Here is a 15,086-nt window from a genome sequence, read left to right on the forward strand (position 1 = left end):
AGATATCCCTGTACAAAGACTCCTGGAAAAAAACACGGCTTGTGCCAGCTGCCTGAAGGTTATACAGACAGGGGCTGACAGTGCAGCAGGGGAGGGCCCTGTGCTATTCAGCAGGCAGACAGGACCACAGAAGAGGTGGCACTGGACTGGAAAGGTGGGCTGCTTTCCATAGCACAAACTAGAGAGAGGGGACGCTCTTTTAGGTGGAGGACTTGTATGGAATTGGCGGTGGGGCAAATGGATCTCTTGGAGGGTAAGAAAGAGCATCCACTCTGCAGAAGCCCATGCTAGCCCAAAGGAACAACTGATGATAGACAGAAGCTGTGTGAGGTGGGAGGCAGTAGAACCTGAAGGCAATGAAGACCATCAACGTTCCCGAATGGAGGGATGCTGTGGCCAAGTGACTCTTTACAGGTAAGAGGAGTAGGATGGATCAGAGGGAAGGAAAGGCTGGGAGAATGCAATCCAATGAAGAAGCTACTGCAGTTTAGGGCAGAAATGACGGATGGAAGAGGGCAAAGCTAAGGAGCAGATTGTAAAGGATAAACTAACATGACTGCATCCTCTGCATTTCCCCTTGGGCTATCAACGGACTTGTCCTAAGAAGTTCTGGCTACTGTAATAGTCTACCCACGCAGGTGGATGCACCCTGCTAACGGTTCACTAATGATGCTCTTACGAGAGGTCAGATGGACATAAACTGGCAACCTCAAAAACCACTTTCATTTGGATTTGGACTGGGGCCTGCTCCTCTGCTACCTTCTTTGCGCCATTTCTCTAGCTGGTGTTGAGACGAACCTCCAATCAGAACTCACAGCTCTTCAGAGCAGGCAAAAGGCCCCAAAGCTCCAAACAATGCAAGCTACCTGCCCAATACCGAGTTCACCACAGAGTCATAATGTGGATAATTACTTTTGAATACCAGAACAGGAAGGAGGTTTTGTTAAACCAAGCTAGAGGAACATGTGCTGTGATATTGAAGGGGTCTCTGGGGATGGCGTGAGTGTGTTCTCCTCCTTGGCCCCAAGACAAACAGCTCTCCCCCTGGAAAGGGCATCTTCCATGTGTGGAAGGGATGCCACAGAAAGCAGGCAGATATATTGGGTACCACAAAGAAAGGTCTATTACACATCAGCTTCTCAGTCAAAACAAGGGTCCTCGAGTCAAACGCTGGCTGTGAAAACTGGTAAAAACCAGGTTTTCTTCCCTTACAGCATTCTTGCTACCTCGGTCTAAATGAGCTTATACAGTTTGCTCCCCAGAGATCCGACTGATCACTAGCAAGTCTGAGGGCAAATGGAAGTAGGTCTGAAAACTGGAAAGTCACCTGCTTTATGAGCCTGTCCTTAGTGGCTTCCCAACACACAGTTCTGTGTACAGTGGCTGCTCTTGCTTCCCTAGCACGAAGGTGGCCAGAGCGGGGGTTCTGGGTGGGCTGGGGGAGGTTTGGGATAGGCCCTATTTTGTAGGCACCCTGAATTTCCATCAGTTCCTGACTTACTGCTCCAGCCTATAAGGTGTGCTTTCCCAGACATTCAAATTTCGAGACTATGTAGATATATGTAGAGTTTAGGTGGGTCCAACCTGCAGTCCCCAGGCCACATGCATCCCCGGAGAGACAAGAATGTAGCCCAAACACATTTGTAGACGACAACATGTCACAGTGTTAAAAGGCTGGCTACCCCTGGAAGATGCTTACAAGGCATGCACAGTTTTACATGAGTATGTAAAACCTTTCACCTTAACTGGTCTGAGAGAACAAAGGAGACCCCAGAATCTGGAGCATGATAACGAGGTGTCTTAGCAACCAACTTCCTGTTTGGAGATATAATTTGGGGAGGACTTAGGTTCCAAAGGAGATAATCACAAACATACTTTTCTTGTGCCATGAGGGCTACACATTTCTGTATACAGAGACTGTTCTTGTTTCCATAATGTAAAGTTGCCCACGAAGGGGGGTACAAGGTGGACTTGGGGAGGGGGCTGGGATACTCCCTACCTTGGCAGGCACCCTGAATTCCCCATATTCTTTCAGCAGCTCCTGAGTCTCCTCCGTGGTCTCCCCAGTGGAGGTATGTGTTGAGAGGTAATATTCTCCTGTTTCTTGGATCCAGTCTAATGCCTGTGGGAGGAAACACCATCACCAGTCCCCCAGAAGGCAGCTGTCAGCAAGAAAACATGCTCCATTATGAGCAAGGCTTATGGCTTGGGACCCAGGATATGTGTAGCTCTGAGGGAGTTGTTTTTTAAATTTTTATTATTTTTTATGGAGGCTCTTCTTTGAGTTGGAATAGCCCGCCACAAAGCAGTAAACTGGGGCCCTATCATATGTCAGACCCAGTAAGTATCTATATATTTATGTATAAAGTGGGGGTTACCATGTGTCAGACCCAGTGATTATCTATGTATCTATGTATAAATTGGGGGTCATCATGGGTCAGACCCAGTGATTATCTATGTATCTATGTATAAATTGGGGGTCATCATGGGTCAGACTCAGTGAGTATCTATGTATAAACTGGGATTATCATGGGTCAGAGCCAGTGAGTAGCTGTGTATAAACTGGGGGTTATCATAGGTCAGACCCAGTGGATAACTGTACAGCCCATCATAACTCTTGGTGTCAAACTTAGCATTGAATGTCTAGAAAACCCATATTACTGATAAGGGGAAACCGGCTATCCCTTCTTCTGTCATCCCCTCTCGCCTTAACTGTGCCCGCTACCGTGGTCTTCTGTAGCCAGCCCAGCAGTGAGGCACAGCCAAGGGAACTCTGGACATACCTGCTTAGCACTGCGCTCGAACACCACATATTGCTGACACTGATCTAACCGCCGCTTCTTCAAGGTCCAGAAGTGCAGGACGCGATTCTCCCTCTGCAAGAGCTCACTCAAGATGGCTGTGGGAAGAGGAGGTGAGCAGCATCATGGGAGGGCTCTGTGCCAAGTCCCGGCTATGCCAGCCCCACGACCAAAGGGACTTGCAAGACTCTTACAACTTCCCCGAAGGGATCAAGAGTAAGGAGAGCATGGATGGTAAGGACCTGTTTCTGAGGACTCTGTCAATAGACCACCACGGACCCAGATTCTCCTCCCACTAGTCAGTCTTTACTGGAGGAGGCTATGGAAAGTGAGGCCCTAAGGCTACAATTGGCACCGCTGATCTGGAGCCTAGCAAGCATGGGTGGGCTCCTAGGCATTCCTGAGGAGCTTCTGGAGGAGAGGTAGGCGGGGTAAGCAGTAGTGAGCAGGCTGGGAAGACATAGGGCCAGCCCACCTAATGAGCCACAACCTCAGCCCTGCACAGGAGTCAGACACATGGTACTTTAACAGCAGAGCCACTGTGGCGAGCTTCTGGGCAGAGGGTGGGTGGAAACTGGGCTGCAATCGGGTCTACATGTTGTCTTCCGCCCAAACTCCACACAGCTTTTGATCTGATCCTAAGGAAGGCTGAAAGTTCTCATGTCATCCCTAGTGATACTATGAGAACACAGGTAAGGCGCTTAGTACGCCAAGGGAGCCATAGGGGGGTATCCGTCTGTCTCCTTACTTCTCTTAACACTATCTCTTACTTGGATTGATTGATTGATTTCTTTTTTTTTTTTTTCAAGACAGGGTTTCTTTGTGTAGCCCTAGCTGTCCTGGAACTCACTCTGCAGACCAGGCTGGTCTCGAACTCACAGAGATCCACCTGCCTCTGCCTCCCGAGTGCTGGGATTAAATGCGTGCGCTGCTGCTGCTGCTGTTGCTACCACCACCACCACCACTGCCTGGCCATAGATTGATTTAAGTGTTTTAAATAGTATGATCTATGCTTGAAGCAAGCAAATTTATTTTGTTTTATATCTGCTTCTTGTTTCCTGCAAACTGTTAAATGTTGGTAAAATATTCAGTACTGAAGAGGACATAGATAATCAATGTTTATTAAGCTTTCATTATGTGTTAGGCACATTTTTATAATACATATGATATGTGTTTCTTTATGGTTTCCCCTTTGCAGATGAGGAAACTGAGGAAGACTTGTGACTTGTTCAGGCTCATTCAGATAGGAAGGAGTAGAGCTTGCAGTTAGGCAGGATCCTGTGATCCAGGACCACATCTTTATCTACCCCTGGTCTCCCAGGCCCCCGGGATGTCAAATACACATTACTGTACTTTACTGAGATGGTACAACCGCAGTGTTTATATTTATTAGTTTCTGTTGATTTTACTTATTCATTAATTCTCCCCGCTGCCCTGTGCTTGGAGGTTTGACTCTACAGATACTCTCTCTCTCTACCCTTTTAGGCTGAGGCATTCCACAGGCCTCAGTGGCTCACTAGTGATGCTTTCTGCATGGAATTGCAGCTCCTTCCCAGAGTGGTCAAGTCTACTTTCTCACTCTCAGACTGACCTCTGGCTCAGCCACGTGACTTGCTCTGGTGAGGAGGTTGTTAACTGGTAGGACACCAATAGGAGCTTGAAATGTGTCTGTAGACTTGAGTGGCCCCTTGCCTCCCTGGTAGCACCATGGCAAGAACTCTTGGGTAACCTTGGACTCAGAGCTCAGGAAGAACAGACAAGAACCTTAGCCAACACCTGGAGTCTGAAGGACAGCTGCATCGCTGGGCTCAGCCACAGCAGCCGATGGCATGTTGATGGATGGGACATACCATCACCTGAACAGAAGATGCTCATGGTGAGCCGCAGCCAAGTTTCTGGTTGTCACCCGGCAATCTGCTCCTGTGTTAAAACCCTACGCTATGTGGCCCTGGCTTTGCATCCAGGCAGCAGATGAAGGGAACTAGAAGATCTCGCCTGCAGTGTCTGTGTCTACCAGGCAAGGGTAGAGGAAGCTGTTGCTTCCTTACTGTTTGTGTCCCACACCACTAGGTAAGCAACATAGCCAGTCCAAATCATGGAAAGCTCCCGAAATTTCAGGTGTTGCTATCCCCCTTCCTGAGAACGTTCACAGATGGAGGTATATCCAGCCCTCTCTGGGTACCCGTCCCATACGGTGTAGGTGTGAGTGTGGACCCTCAGCAGTTGGCCTCACCCAAGCAGCCATCTGCAGAAGTCAGAACATATGCTTTGAAATGCGCTGGAAGGAGAGGGTGGCATGGAGTCAGCCACCCAGAGGGCCTCATTCAAAGGCAAAATAACACATAGGGCAGGGGGGCTCCGGTTGGGTTCCTCTTCTTGTTTAATTCCTTCCAGTGATCTGCATCATCCCAACTCTGATCTGAGCAGGGAGGGGAACTCTGTCTCAGGCAGACTGCTGATCCCCATTCTGACCATGGTGTCCCTAAGCCTGGCTCACCCTCACTCCAAGTCAGTGCAGGATCTTTTTCCCAGCCTTCCTCTCCAGGGCTGCGAATTTCTAATTGGACAAGAGGATACGTGTAAAACTGGTTTCCTATGTGAAGGCTAATTTCTGTGTGGTAAGAGTTGATCACTGGGAGAATGAAACAATGACTTAGGCCAAATGCGATCAGACAATTGATGATTTTAAAGGATATATGTTATTTTTCATGTACTCACAGACTTATAGACTTCATAGGCGATAAAGATGACCTAGAGCACCAGTTACGTCAATCCTACTGCATACAGAATGCAGGTTCTGACTCTGAGGATCCGAGGGAGCCTGAATCCCACTTGTATTAGCTTCCAAGTAATAGCAATGTTGCTCAACAGGACACTGTGTTTTGAGTAGCAAATGTTTAGACAACCTTTCTACTCAGCAGTGTGGCCCAAGACTTGGAAATAAAATAAAAAAAAAAAAAAACTTGGGGAAAATCTTTCTGCACGTTAAGAAACTGACTGTGAACCACCAGGGCTGGGTCCACACTGCTCCACCCCAGGCTGCTTCTTCTTAAAGGGGAAGCACGGGAGAACTTGTAATGACAAGAGGGATAGGACACCGCCTGTTACCGGGAGGGGAGAGGGGGCAGGACTCCCATCCATGCAACTCAAGTGACCCGTGGTCCGGCGGGCCTCCCCCTCACCTTTTACTTGCTGCTCGGGTCCCCTGGTGTGGCTGGCGACACTGGGCATGCTGACGTTGTTCCTGTGGATGTACTTGAGGAACACCTCAGCGTTCCGCCGGGCCAGAGTGCAGGCCTAGAAGAGACACAGGTGTGAGGGGGCCCTGCCTCCAGGCGGCATGTGGAATTCAAGACATGAGGATTAGTGCCTTTTTTTAGAAGGCGATGAGGATGGTGATGAGGATGCTGGAGGGATCCAGAGGGGGCGGAGCTCTGAAGGTCACTTCTGGGTCACGGGGACACTAATTCCAGCTCCAGGAGGCTCATGCCCTGAGCTCTCTTTGTGCTTCTTTTTCTGTTTCAGATAGAAATCAGAAAACAGCCAGCCCTTCACGATACATGTCACTATTCATATGCTGACTGGTCACTGCTAATGTTCAGGCCCCGGCTGGTTTTCTTCTACAAGAGTATCTCTTACAGGACCACTGGAGGAAGCCCAGGGAACAGAAACCCACGTTAGCATAGGACATTTAGCAAACGTACTTGATAACGTAATTCTAAATCTAAATGCAAATTACCAACAATTTTCAAATTAATTTGATTGCCAATCACGTTCCTCTTACCTAAATAACACTAACAAGTACTCCCTTATTGGGAAATATTAATCTTCATGAAAGAGTCAGAGCCAGAGCCATTGAAGGCTCCCATCAGCAGTGGCTGGTGGAGAGGACAGGCCACATTCTCCTCATGAGTAGGAATGATGCTGTGGATACCACTCTATATAAATAAAACACTGATGGCCAGTGACCAGGCAGGAAGTATAGGCGGGACAAAGAGAGAGGAGAATTGGGGAAACAGGAAGAAGGGAGAGACTGCAGCCACCGCCAGGACAAGCAGCATGTGAAGACACTGGTAAGCCACCAGCCACGTGGCAAGGTATAGATTTATAGAAATGGGTTAATTTAAGATAAAAGAACAGTTAACAAAAAGCCTGCCACGGCCATACAGTTTATAAATGATATAAGTGTCTGAGTGATTATTTTATAAGTGGATTGTGGGACTGCGGGGCTTGGGAAACCTGGAGAGAAGCTCTCCAGCTACAGAATGAGGGCTGGGAAGAACAGCAGGAAGGAAGCACTTCAGATCTAGAATCCAGACCTCGTGACAGAGTATTTCTAAGTGTTCCTTAAGCCCATATAATTTTCGAATTTCTCTAAAAACCAGTTTCCCCCATGGCTATAAAACTAGTATATACTTGCTTACTAATTTTACATTAATAAATTATCTGTAAACCAAACTGTTAACTTTAAAAATCTTCTTATACTTAGCTTTTTATCATACAAATTACATAATTACAATGACTGTTACATAATAGATATAAATATAACCGTTAAGTTGATGGGAACTCAAAAGCTCATGAATTGGAAGCCATTAGTAGAAGTCCAAGGCTAAGGACTTTTAGATGGTTCAATAAATAAGAATAAACAGAAAGCCACGCACAGTCTGCTGGGCAGCAATTTCCTACAATGATAGGGAGTTTTTCTTCACGGCTTTAGGAATATATGAAAAACACTGGTCCAGATGCTTTTCTTTCTTCTTTAAAAGAATCACTTAATTTTAGAAAGAAATAATCCTTACTTTTCTCTCTGTATGTGTATGCATGGGTTGTGCATATGTATGTGGTGTATTGTGCAGGTGTGTGTGGATGTACGTGCCCACACATGCATGGGAAGAAGCCAGAGAGGAGGTTGGGTGTCCTAGTCCATCACTGTCAACCTTATTCTGAGACAGTGTCTCTTACAGAACCAGAGCTAGGCTGGCAGCCAGCAAGGCCCAGCGATCCTCAGTTCCCTGTCCTCAATAGTGCTGGGGGTATGGAGCGTGTGAGGCTGTGTCTGGCTCTTTACGTGCATGCTGGAGATCCGAACCCAGGCCCTCACACAGGTATTCCTCTCCACTAAGCATTTCCCAGTCCCAAGAAATACTTTTTAAAAATTATTTATTTTTATTTCATGTGCATTTGTGTTTGGCCTGCATATGTATCTGTGTGAAGGTGTCAGATCCCCTGAAACTGGAATGACAGGCAGTTATGAGCTGCCACGTGGGTGCTGGGAATTGAACCCGGGTCCTCTGGAAGAGCAGCCAGTGCTCTTAACTGCTGAACCATCTCTGGTCAGCAGACTCCAGCTCCCCACCCCCACTAAGAAATACTTCTATAATTCTACTTAAAAGCCTTCACATGCCCCTACAATTGTTTTAAATTCTGTTTTGCAACAGAGAAAACTTTTCAATTATTTTAAGCTCTGTATGAGAACATGTCTACTTATCTGTATTAGTAAAAGCTGCTTATTCGGGGTTTCTGACCAATACCGGTGCAGATACCAGACGCAAGGAAGGAGGGGGGTACCAGGGAGGTTTTAGAAAGGAACAAAAAGGTTTGGTGGTCAAGAGGAGATGAGCGCTAATAAAAGAGGCAGCTAGTTACAGAAGTGTGACTTCAGTGGTGGCATGTCAGGGTACATAAATTCTCTTTCATCCCTTGAGAAACCCCAGAAGAAGAACATGAAAATGTGGGGTTTGCGGGGAGTCGAGTCTGCTGACCAGCCTGAACTGGGAAGTCCACTGAGAGAAGACCAAGGGCTGCTGGGGGACATTCAGAAGGACTTCCCTCTCCGCTAAAAGTCCAAATGCAACAGGGCTGGTTCCCCTCCCTGATATGGCCAGGGCCATATCAGAAACCCCCAGAATATGTGCTCCTGCTTTCACATAGAATAAACATGGTGATATTTATTGTTAATTGAAAATTGCTCAAATGATAAATAGTATCAAATTTATTGACTAAAAGATTTGTTTTAATAACTTTATTAAGTAGGCTTCCACTCTTCACCCCAAAGAGTGCTTGCCTAATAGGTGTGAGGGAGGCCCTGTGGTCAATCCTTAGTACCATAAAAGGGAAAAAAATGATTTTTTTATAAATTGGATGTAAGTGAGTAAAAGAACGTTACTATAACCATGTGATATTGGAATACCCTAAGGTGGCAGTGGCAATAATAATGTATCCCATACCTGGCGATACCAAAAGTGTCAAGAAAAAAAAAGTGAATATTTAAAGTGTAATCTTATGGCTTTATGAATTAACTGGGAGATATGTCTTCAGTCCCTTCCCTCTTTACAAAAGAGGCGGGAAAATCCAGAGGCATGGGAAGCCCTGATGAAGCAGTAGGTGGGTGCTGGCTGGTGAGAGGAGAGATCGGGGCTGGAATCTGAGGCTGTGTGTGGCAGTGTGCACTGACCTTCAGGAAGGCTTCCTTCTGTTCCAGGTGCTTGCTGAGGAGTGGAATGACGTGGTCCATCTCCGCCGCCGGCCCCAGCTTGTCTCGCCCACCACACCAGTCCTCGTCTCTCCGGTACTCCTGCTCTAGGCTCTCCAGCACACTGCACACCTAAGTGAATCATGGGAGGAAGAGGCTCCGTAAAGGAACTGCCCAGCAGGTGTTCACTGCGAACTTCTGCAACAGAACACTCTACATAGCGACACTGCGCGTGGCGTCCAGCCTGGAGATTCAGAGTGGCCTCCACTCCCAAGATGGTACGCTGAAGAGACATTTTGAGCACCTCGCGACTGGAGCTTGGACTGTGGCTGGAGATGGAGGTTGTGGAGTTATCCTTTACAGCTGAGGGCTAAGCTAGAGGGGTTGATGATTTCACTCAGGAATATGATGAAGAGCAAGAAACGAAGAAACAGGTTGGATATTTAGGGGACTTCAAAATGATATATCATATATACATATATATATATTCACATATGATATACCACATACATATATACACATATGTCATATGTATCTCAAACCCATATATACATATGTATGTGTGCATATATTATATTGTATAGCTGTATTGTTATATTACCTCATGATAATTATGAATTATGTAGACCAGGCTTGGAGAAGAGACCTGACGGCTTGCCTCAGCATCTGTACTTGTCTGTCAGTCAGGAGCCTCGAGCAGTAGTCAAGGGTAAAGCTGCCTCTCGTGTGATTTATGGGCCATAAACAAAAGTCATCTTTCTACTCCCCTGGGGACAGATGTTCCAAGCCCTACCATAAGGCAGTGACATCTTTAGGACATCTATTATAAAATCACAGTTCTTCCTGAGGAAGAATACATTTGAGTTAACCTCAAAAACTTTTTTTGTTTTAGTTAGAAGACTTCAGAGAGGCCCTGCTGAGTGACCGTATGAATGACCTCAGAAGAGAATAGAGCATTCGAAGAGAGTTTGGAGGGAGTCAGGTTGAGTGTTACCGTGGGAGTCTCGTGGCAGCCTGGTATCGCAGGGAGGGTACAGAAAACAAGAACTCAGCAGACACTTGCCTAACATGCAGAAGAAGGCAGATGCCATCCCAGGCACGGCAAAAACAAACAAGCCAACGGAAAACAGAAACCTGAATTCCTACACTTTCTATCCACAGCGCTGGTTACTTGTTGGACAGAAGCCGGGAAGGACACTTGACGCCATCTTGGCCTGCTCTGAAAAAGCCACTCCTCTTGGGAAAGAGTATGTTTGTTTTTGAGACAGGGTCTCATCCAGCCCTTGAACTTCACTATGTAGCCAAGGGTGACCTTGAAATTCTAACCAAGGGCTTGCTAGCCAAGCACTCTGCTAACTGAGCTATGGCCTCGCCCAAGGAGGTGGTTTTTGGACAGGATGTTCACTGAGTTAGGAACTCAGCTGAAGGACATCTCATGCAGAAACCCGCTCCTCATGGCCACACATGCTCGCCATGTCACAAGGAGCCTGTCCCCGAGCTCAAGCTGGCTTGTCTGGCCCCACCTCTGTTCTTTCTTTTAACACAAGACAGGGCAGGCAGGCGAGCTCAATTCTTGAGATAAAATAGATAACAACATGCAGAAATGTTAAGATGAAGACACTTGAGACCTGTTCTACAACAGGACAGAACCAAAGACCCGATGTGGTCTTGTATGGTTAGAGTCTGGGTTCTTTTGACTATGAATGTGTTTTATATAGTTGCTTTTGACTATGAATGTGTTTTATATAGTTGGAAGAGGATAAAGACACATAAACAAGCTAGATGCAAGGTGCAGTCTGGAGTCTAGATACACCAAGTTCAGAGAGATCAGCTGGATCTTAGATATTTAAGCAGAAAACAAATGCCAACATAGATCACCAAGTATGGGGACAGCTTGTCACACAGCATTATCACAACAATGGCTGACTGATACACTGCTCAAATCTAGCATTCAGCACACCCAATTTCTACTTCAACACCTCCCTATTGCTCTGATGAGTTTGAGAAATTTATGAAAAAAAAAAATCACATGGTTCCTTGCTGTAAAGGAAAAGAGGAAGATAAGAAAGCCAAGGGTAGTGTTTCCACAAGCTGTTGGTTTATTCCCAAAGGTCAGTGCTGGCAGGTCTGGCTTTTTGATGCTGTACCACAGTGTGAGTTAGGAAACAACCTCTTCCATCTTTAGCCCATGTCTCACAGACGCCCCCCTCACCTGCTCAGAGGTCTTGTAAAAGGCCACAGAGGCGTTGACTAGTTTCAGCCGGTCTTCCATCTTGAGCATGAGCTGTTGCCAGTGGAGGGCCACCTTCTCGGCACACTCCCGGATGGCGTCGGCATCGTAGTGGCCGGCCTGGAGCAGGGCCTCGGCTTTCTGCTGTACCTGCAGGGCGCTCTGGTGCGTCTTCTGCAAGGAAGTGGCGTGAAAGAGGGACTGGGCGCCAGGGGAGGAGAGAGAGGTCCGTGGGAGCAGCCCAGGTGTGATATGGGAGGGGGTGGAGTGAGGTGTGATTGGGAAGATGCAGAGAGGTTAAAGAGCTTTAAATGACTGGATCCACTTGTCATGACGATCAACACATTATTATCTCTTAAAGCACAGTTTTAAAAAAGGAAGTCATACATTTCCGTTCGTCTCTCAGGACCCCAACTCCTGACCCCATTCCCAACTCCCTACTCCCATTACCCTAGATTTTAAGGACATTTCAGTCCACACAGTAGAGAAACAGAAGTTATGCAGAAACCTTGCTCATTCGTTTAATCTCCTTTTCAAATCTAATCATAAAATTGTTCATCGCTGAACTTTCAATGATTACTGATGCAGCATTTTACACATTAAGAAAGCACCCCCCGGCCCCAACACATGTCACACAAATCTCAGCTGGCAACGCACAGTCTTAGATATTAATAATCAATTGAAAAGGATTCTGGTAGAATGGGTAAACTTGGCAGGCAGGGCACTAGACCTGAAGAATGACCTCTCACCCCCGACCCCTCACCCCCGACCCCTACCCATAGTTACTCCTCCAAAGAAGCCCAGCACAAGTCAAGAATGAGCTCAAAGCAAGATCCTTTTGTTATCTACAAGGGCTTTCAGGAGATAGGCATCTTACTTTATTGTTTCTGATTCTGGCTAACTGTGTTCTGTACCTGAACTGTAAGAGGATGGAGGACCTAGCTGGAGGACTAGGTGGCAGGAAAAAAAAACACACAAAAAAAAAGAGGTTCAAGCTTTGTAAGACAAAACACAGAGGTGATGGTTCCTGTGCTGACTAGTTTTTATGTCAACCTGACACAAGATGGAGTCATCTGAGAGGAGGGAACCTCAGTTGAGGAACTGCCTCCATAAGATTGGGCTGCAGGCAAGCCTGTAGGGCATTTTATTAACTAGTGATTGATGTGTGAGGCCCCAGCCCATGGTGGGTGATACCATCCCTGCGCTGGTGGTCCTGGGTTCTATAAGAAAGCAGGCTGAGCAAGTCAGTAAGCAGCTCCATTCCATGGCCTCTGCATCAGCTCCTGCCTCCAGGTTCCTGCCCTATTTGAGTCCCTGTCCTGACTGCCTTAGATGATGGGCAGTGACAGGAAGTGTAAGCCTTTTCCTTCCTCCCCAGATTGCCTCGGTCATGGTGTTTCATCACAGCAGTAGTCACCCTGACTAGGACAATCCTGAGAGACCATGAGAGTGCTGCTGACTTGGCAAAGTCATTGCAACCTCAGCTGTGACCATTATGTGGTCAGTTCGTGGTACACAGGGTGGCTGGAAACACAAGGGTACTCCAGAATTCCTTTCTACTCGGCTTGGACAGGAGGATTGAGACTATTCTTAACAGCCAGTTTATTCAGCTCTCTTTGGATCTAAGGGTAACCTCCCTCATATTGTTTGTTTGTTTTTGTTTTTTCTAGACAGGGTTTCTCTGTGTAGTTTTGGTGCCTGTCCTAGATCTCTCTCTCTCTGTAGCCCAGGCTGGCCTCGAACTCACAGAGATCTGCCTGGCTCTGCCTCCCGAGTGCTGGGATTAAAGGCGTGCACCACCGCCGGGCAACCTCCCTTGTTTTTTACCTAGCCCTCTCCCTGGTCCTCACCACACCTGCCTTTCCCTCGCATCAGACTACCTCCTGCACATCCCTCCTTACACCGCCCAGTCTATAAAAGCTTCCCCCTCAGCCTGCAGCACCTCCACTCCGGCATCTCCGCCAGCATCCCAGGCCCTGTGCCTTGTTTCCTCCTGATAGCCACAGGCCTGATGACTGAGTCAGTGCTGGGCTCCTCGCTGCTGAACGAAGCTGGAGAAAGCAGAGGGCAGGGCACCCCTACAAGTCCCGATTGTCTTTGTTTTATTGATACTGTTTTGTTTCCTAAACGTAGAGGTGCCAAGGCCATCCCTGGCTGACTGTTCACCTCCTTGGCTTCAGTTAGTTCCCTCCCTGAAGGAGATTCCCAGCAAGCCTCTTCTTACTGTGGGATCCTCCTCTGGAATTGTCTTCTCTTGCGAGGGAGCCCACCTCTCGCCCTTCCGAGGAGGTGTCACTATCTGATGCAGGGTAGATACCAAACCCTCTATAGAAGCCAAACCTATCTCTTTAAGACACTTCCCCAAAGTCACTGGCCACTTATGTTGATGGCTTCCTCCTACTCATTTTCCTTGCCACCTAGAATTACAATCTTGACCTCATCCCTGACTGCTGCTTCCTGCTCCTCCAACCCAGCCCAGCCCTTACAACTTTATATATGCACTTTTATGGAGGAGAGGTGGCCAATTGTCTTCCCTTCCAGTTCTAAATCCATAGAGTCATTCCTCACATTTCATTTTCCTTTTCCTTTTCATGTGTGATGTTAGGATTTATCTTGGGGTCCTGAACATGCCAAGCACACATTCCACTGCTGAACCACATCCCCAGTTCATGGTGGACATTTCCAGCAGTTTCATTTAATTTGATGGAATATGAAGTGCTTGTATTGTAGTGACGTTTTCTTTTCATCCCTAAAGCCTTCATTCTGTCAGTACCACCCCTGTGTTTCAGTTCTAAAGTCTTCAGTGGGTCCCTCATTGCTTCAAAACTAGGTCCAAACTGGCTGTTCTAACAGCCCTCCATGACATGGTCTGTAACTGCTTTACAATACCAAGTAGCTCCCCCGCCCTAACCCTCCTAAAGCAAGCCACAAACCTTCCTGCCTGGCCTTCCTTCTTCCTGTCCTTGGTAAATGTCCCCAAGCCCCGGTAAGACTACCTGTGTTCTGAAACTCCCTCAAATCTGCCTTCCTTCAATGAGCCTTTTCAGATGGCTGGAAACTCAGGGGACACCCCTTTCTCTGACCTCCTTGGTCACTTAGCTAACTCTTGGAGGGCTCCAGTTACTCAGAAGGTAAAACTGTCGTGTGTGTGTGTGTGTGTGTGTGTGTGTGTGTGTGTGTGTGTATCAGTCAAATGGCTGTCCCTTCTCCCAGGGTGTGTGTGTGTCAGTCAAATGGCTGTCCCTTCTCCCAGGGTGTGTGTGTGTGTGTGTGTGTGTGTGTGTGTGTGTATCAGTCAAATGGCTGTTCCTTCTCCCAGGGTGTGTGTGTGTGTGTGTGTGTGTGTGTCAGTCAAATGGCTGTCCCTTCTCCCAGGGTGGGTGTGCTCTATGCTGGCCCCTGTGGCTATGTTTTGACTTTTCTGGTTCACGCAGCCCTTCTATGAGGTGGATTTTATTTCCATCTCAGAGACTAAGATGTGCAGCCTGAAGGACTTGCCTCAAAACCTACACCAAAACAAGCGAGAAAACCAGACTCGAGGCTGACTATTCCCAAACTTAGATTCTTTTACAGCACATCACTT

The 15,086-nt window shown here is 47.2% G+C and overlaps 1 protein-coding gene across 36 annotated transcripts in view; it reads right to left on the minus strand.

Moving 5' to 3' along the window:
• The window catches only part of Kalrn (kalirin RhoGEF kinase), a 605,995-nt gene that overhangs the window by 242,407 nt on the left and 348,502 nt on the right, over nt 1–15,086 (minus strand). For 26 of the 36 annotated variants that reach the window (XM_015993393.3, XM_042259217.2, XM_015993395.3 and 23 more), the window contains exons 17-21: nt 11,486–11,704; nt 9,256–9,405; nt 5,984–6,098; nt 2,784–2,899; nt 2,000–2,122 (exon numbers count right to left, since the gene is read on the minus strand). In XM_015993393.3, the coding sequence (XP_015848879.1) occupies nt 2,000–2,122; nt 2,784–2,899; nt 5,984–6,098; nt 9,256–9,405; nt 11,486–11,704 (723 nt within the window). The remainder of the gene's footprint in view (nt 1–1,999; nt 2,123–2,783; nt 2,900–5,983; nt 6,099–9,255; nt 9,406–11,485; nt 11,705–15,086) is intronic. The other 10 variants (XM_042259218.2, XM_015993398.3, XM_076548756.1 and 7 more) reach the window with 1 other exon arrangement.

This window comes from Peromyscus maniculatus, chromosome 12 (assembly GCF_049852395.1).
Source record: "Peromyscus maniculatus bairdii isolate BWxNUB_F1_BW_parent chromosome 12, HU_Pman_BW_mat_3.1, whole genome shotgun sequence".
Taxonomy (NCBI): domain Eukaryota; kingdom Metazoa; phylum Chordata; class Mammalia; order Rodentia; family Cricetidae; genus Peromyscus; species Peromyscus maniculatus.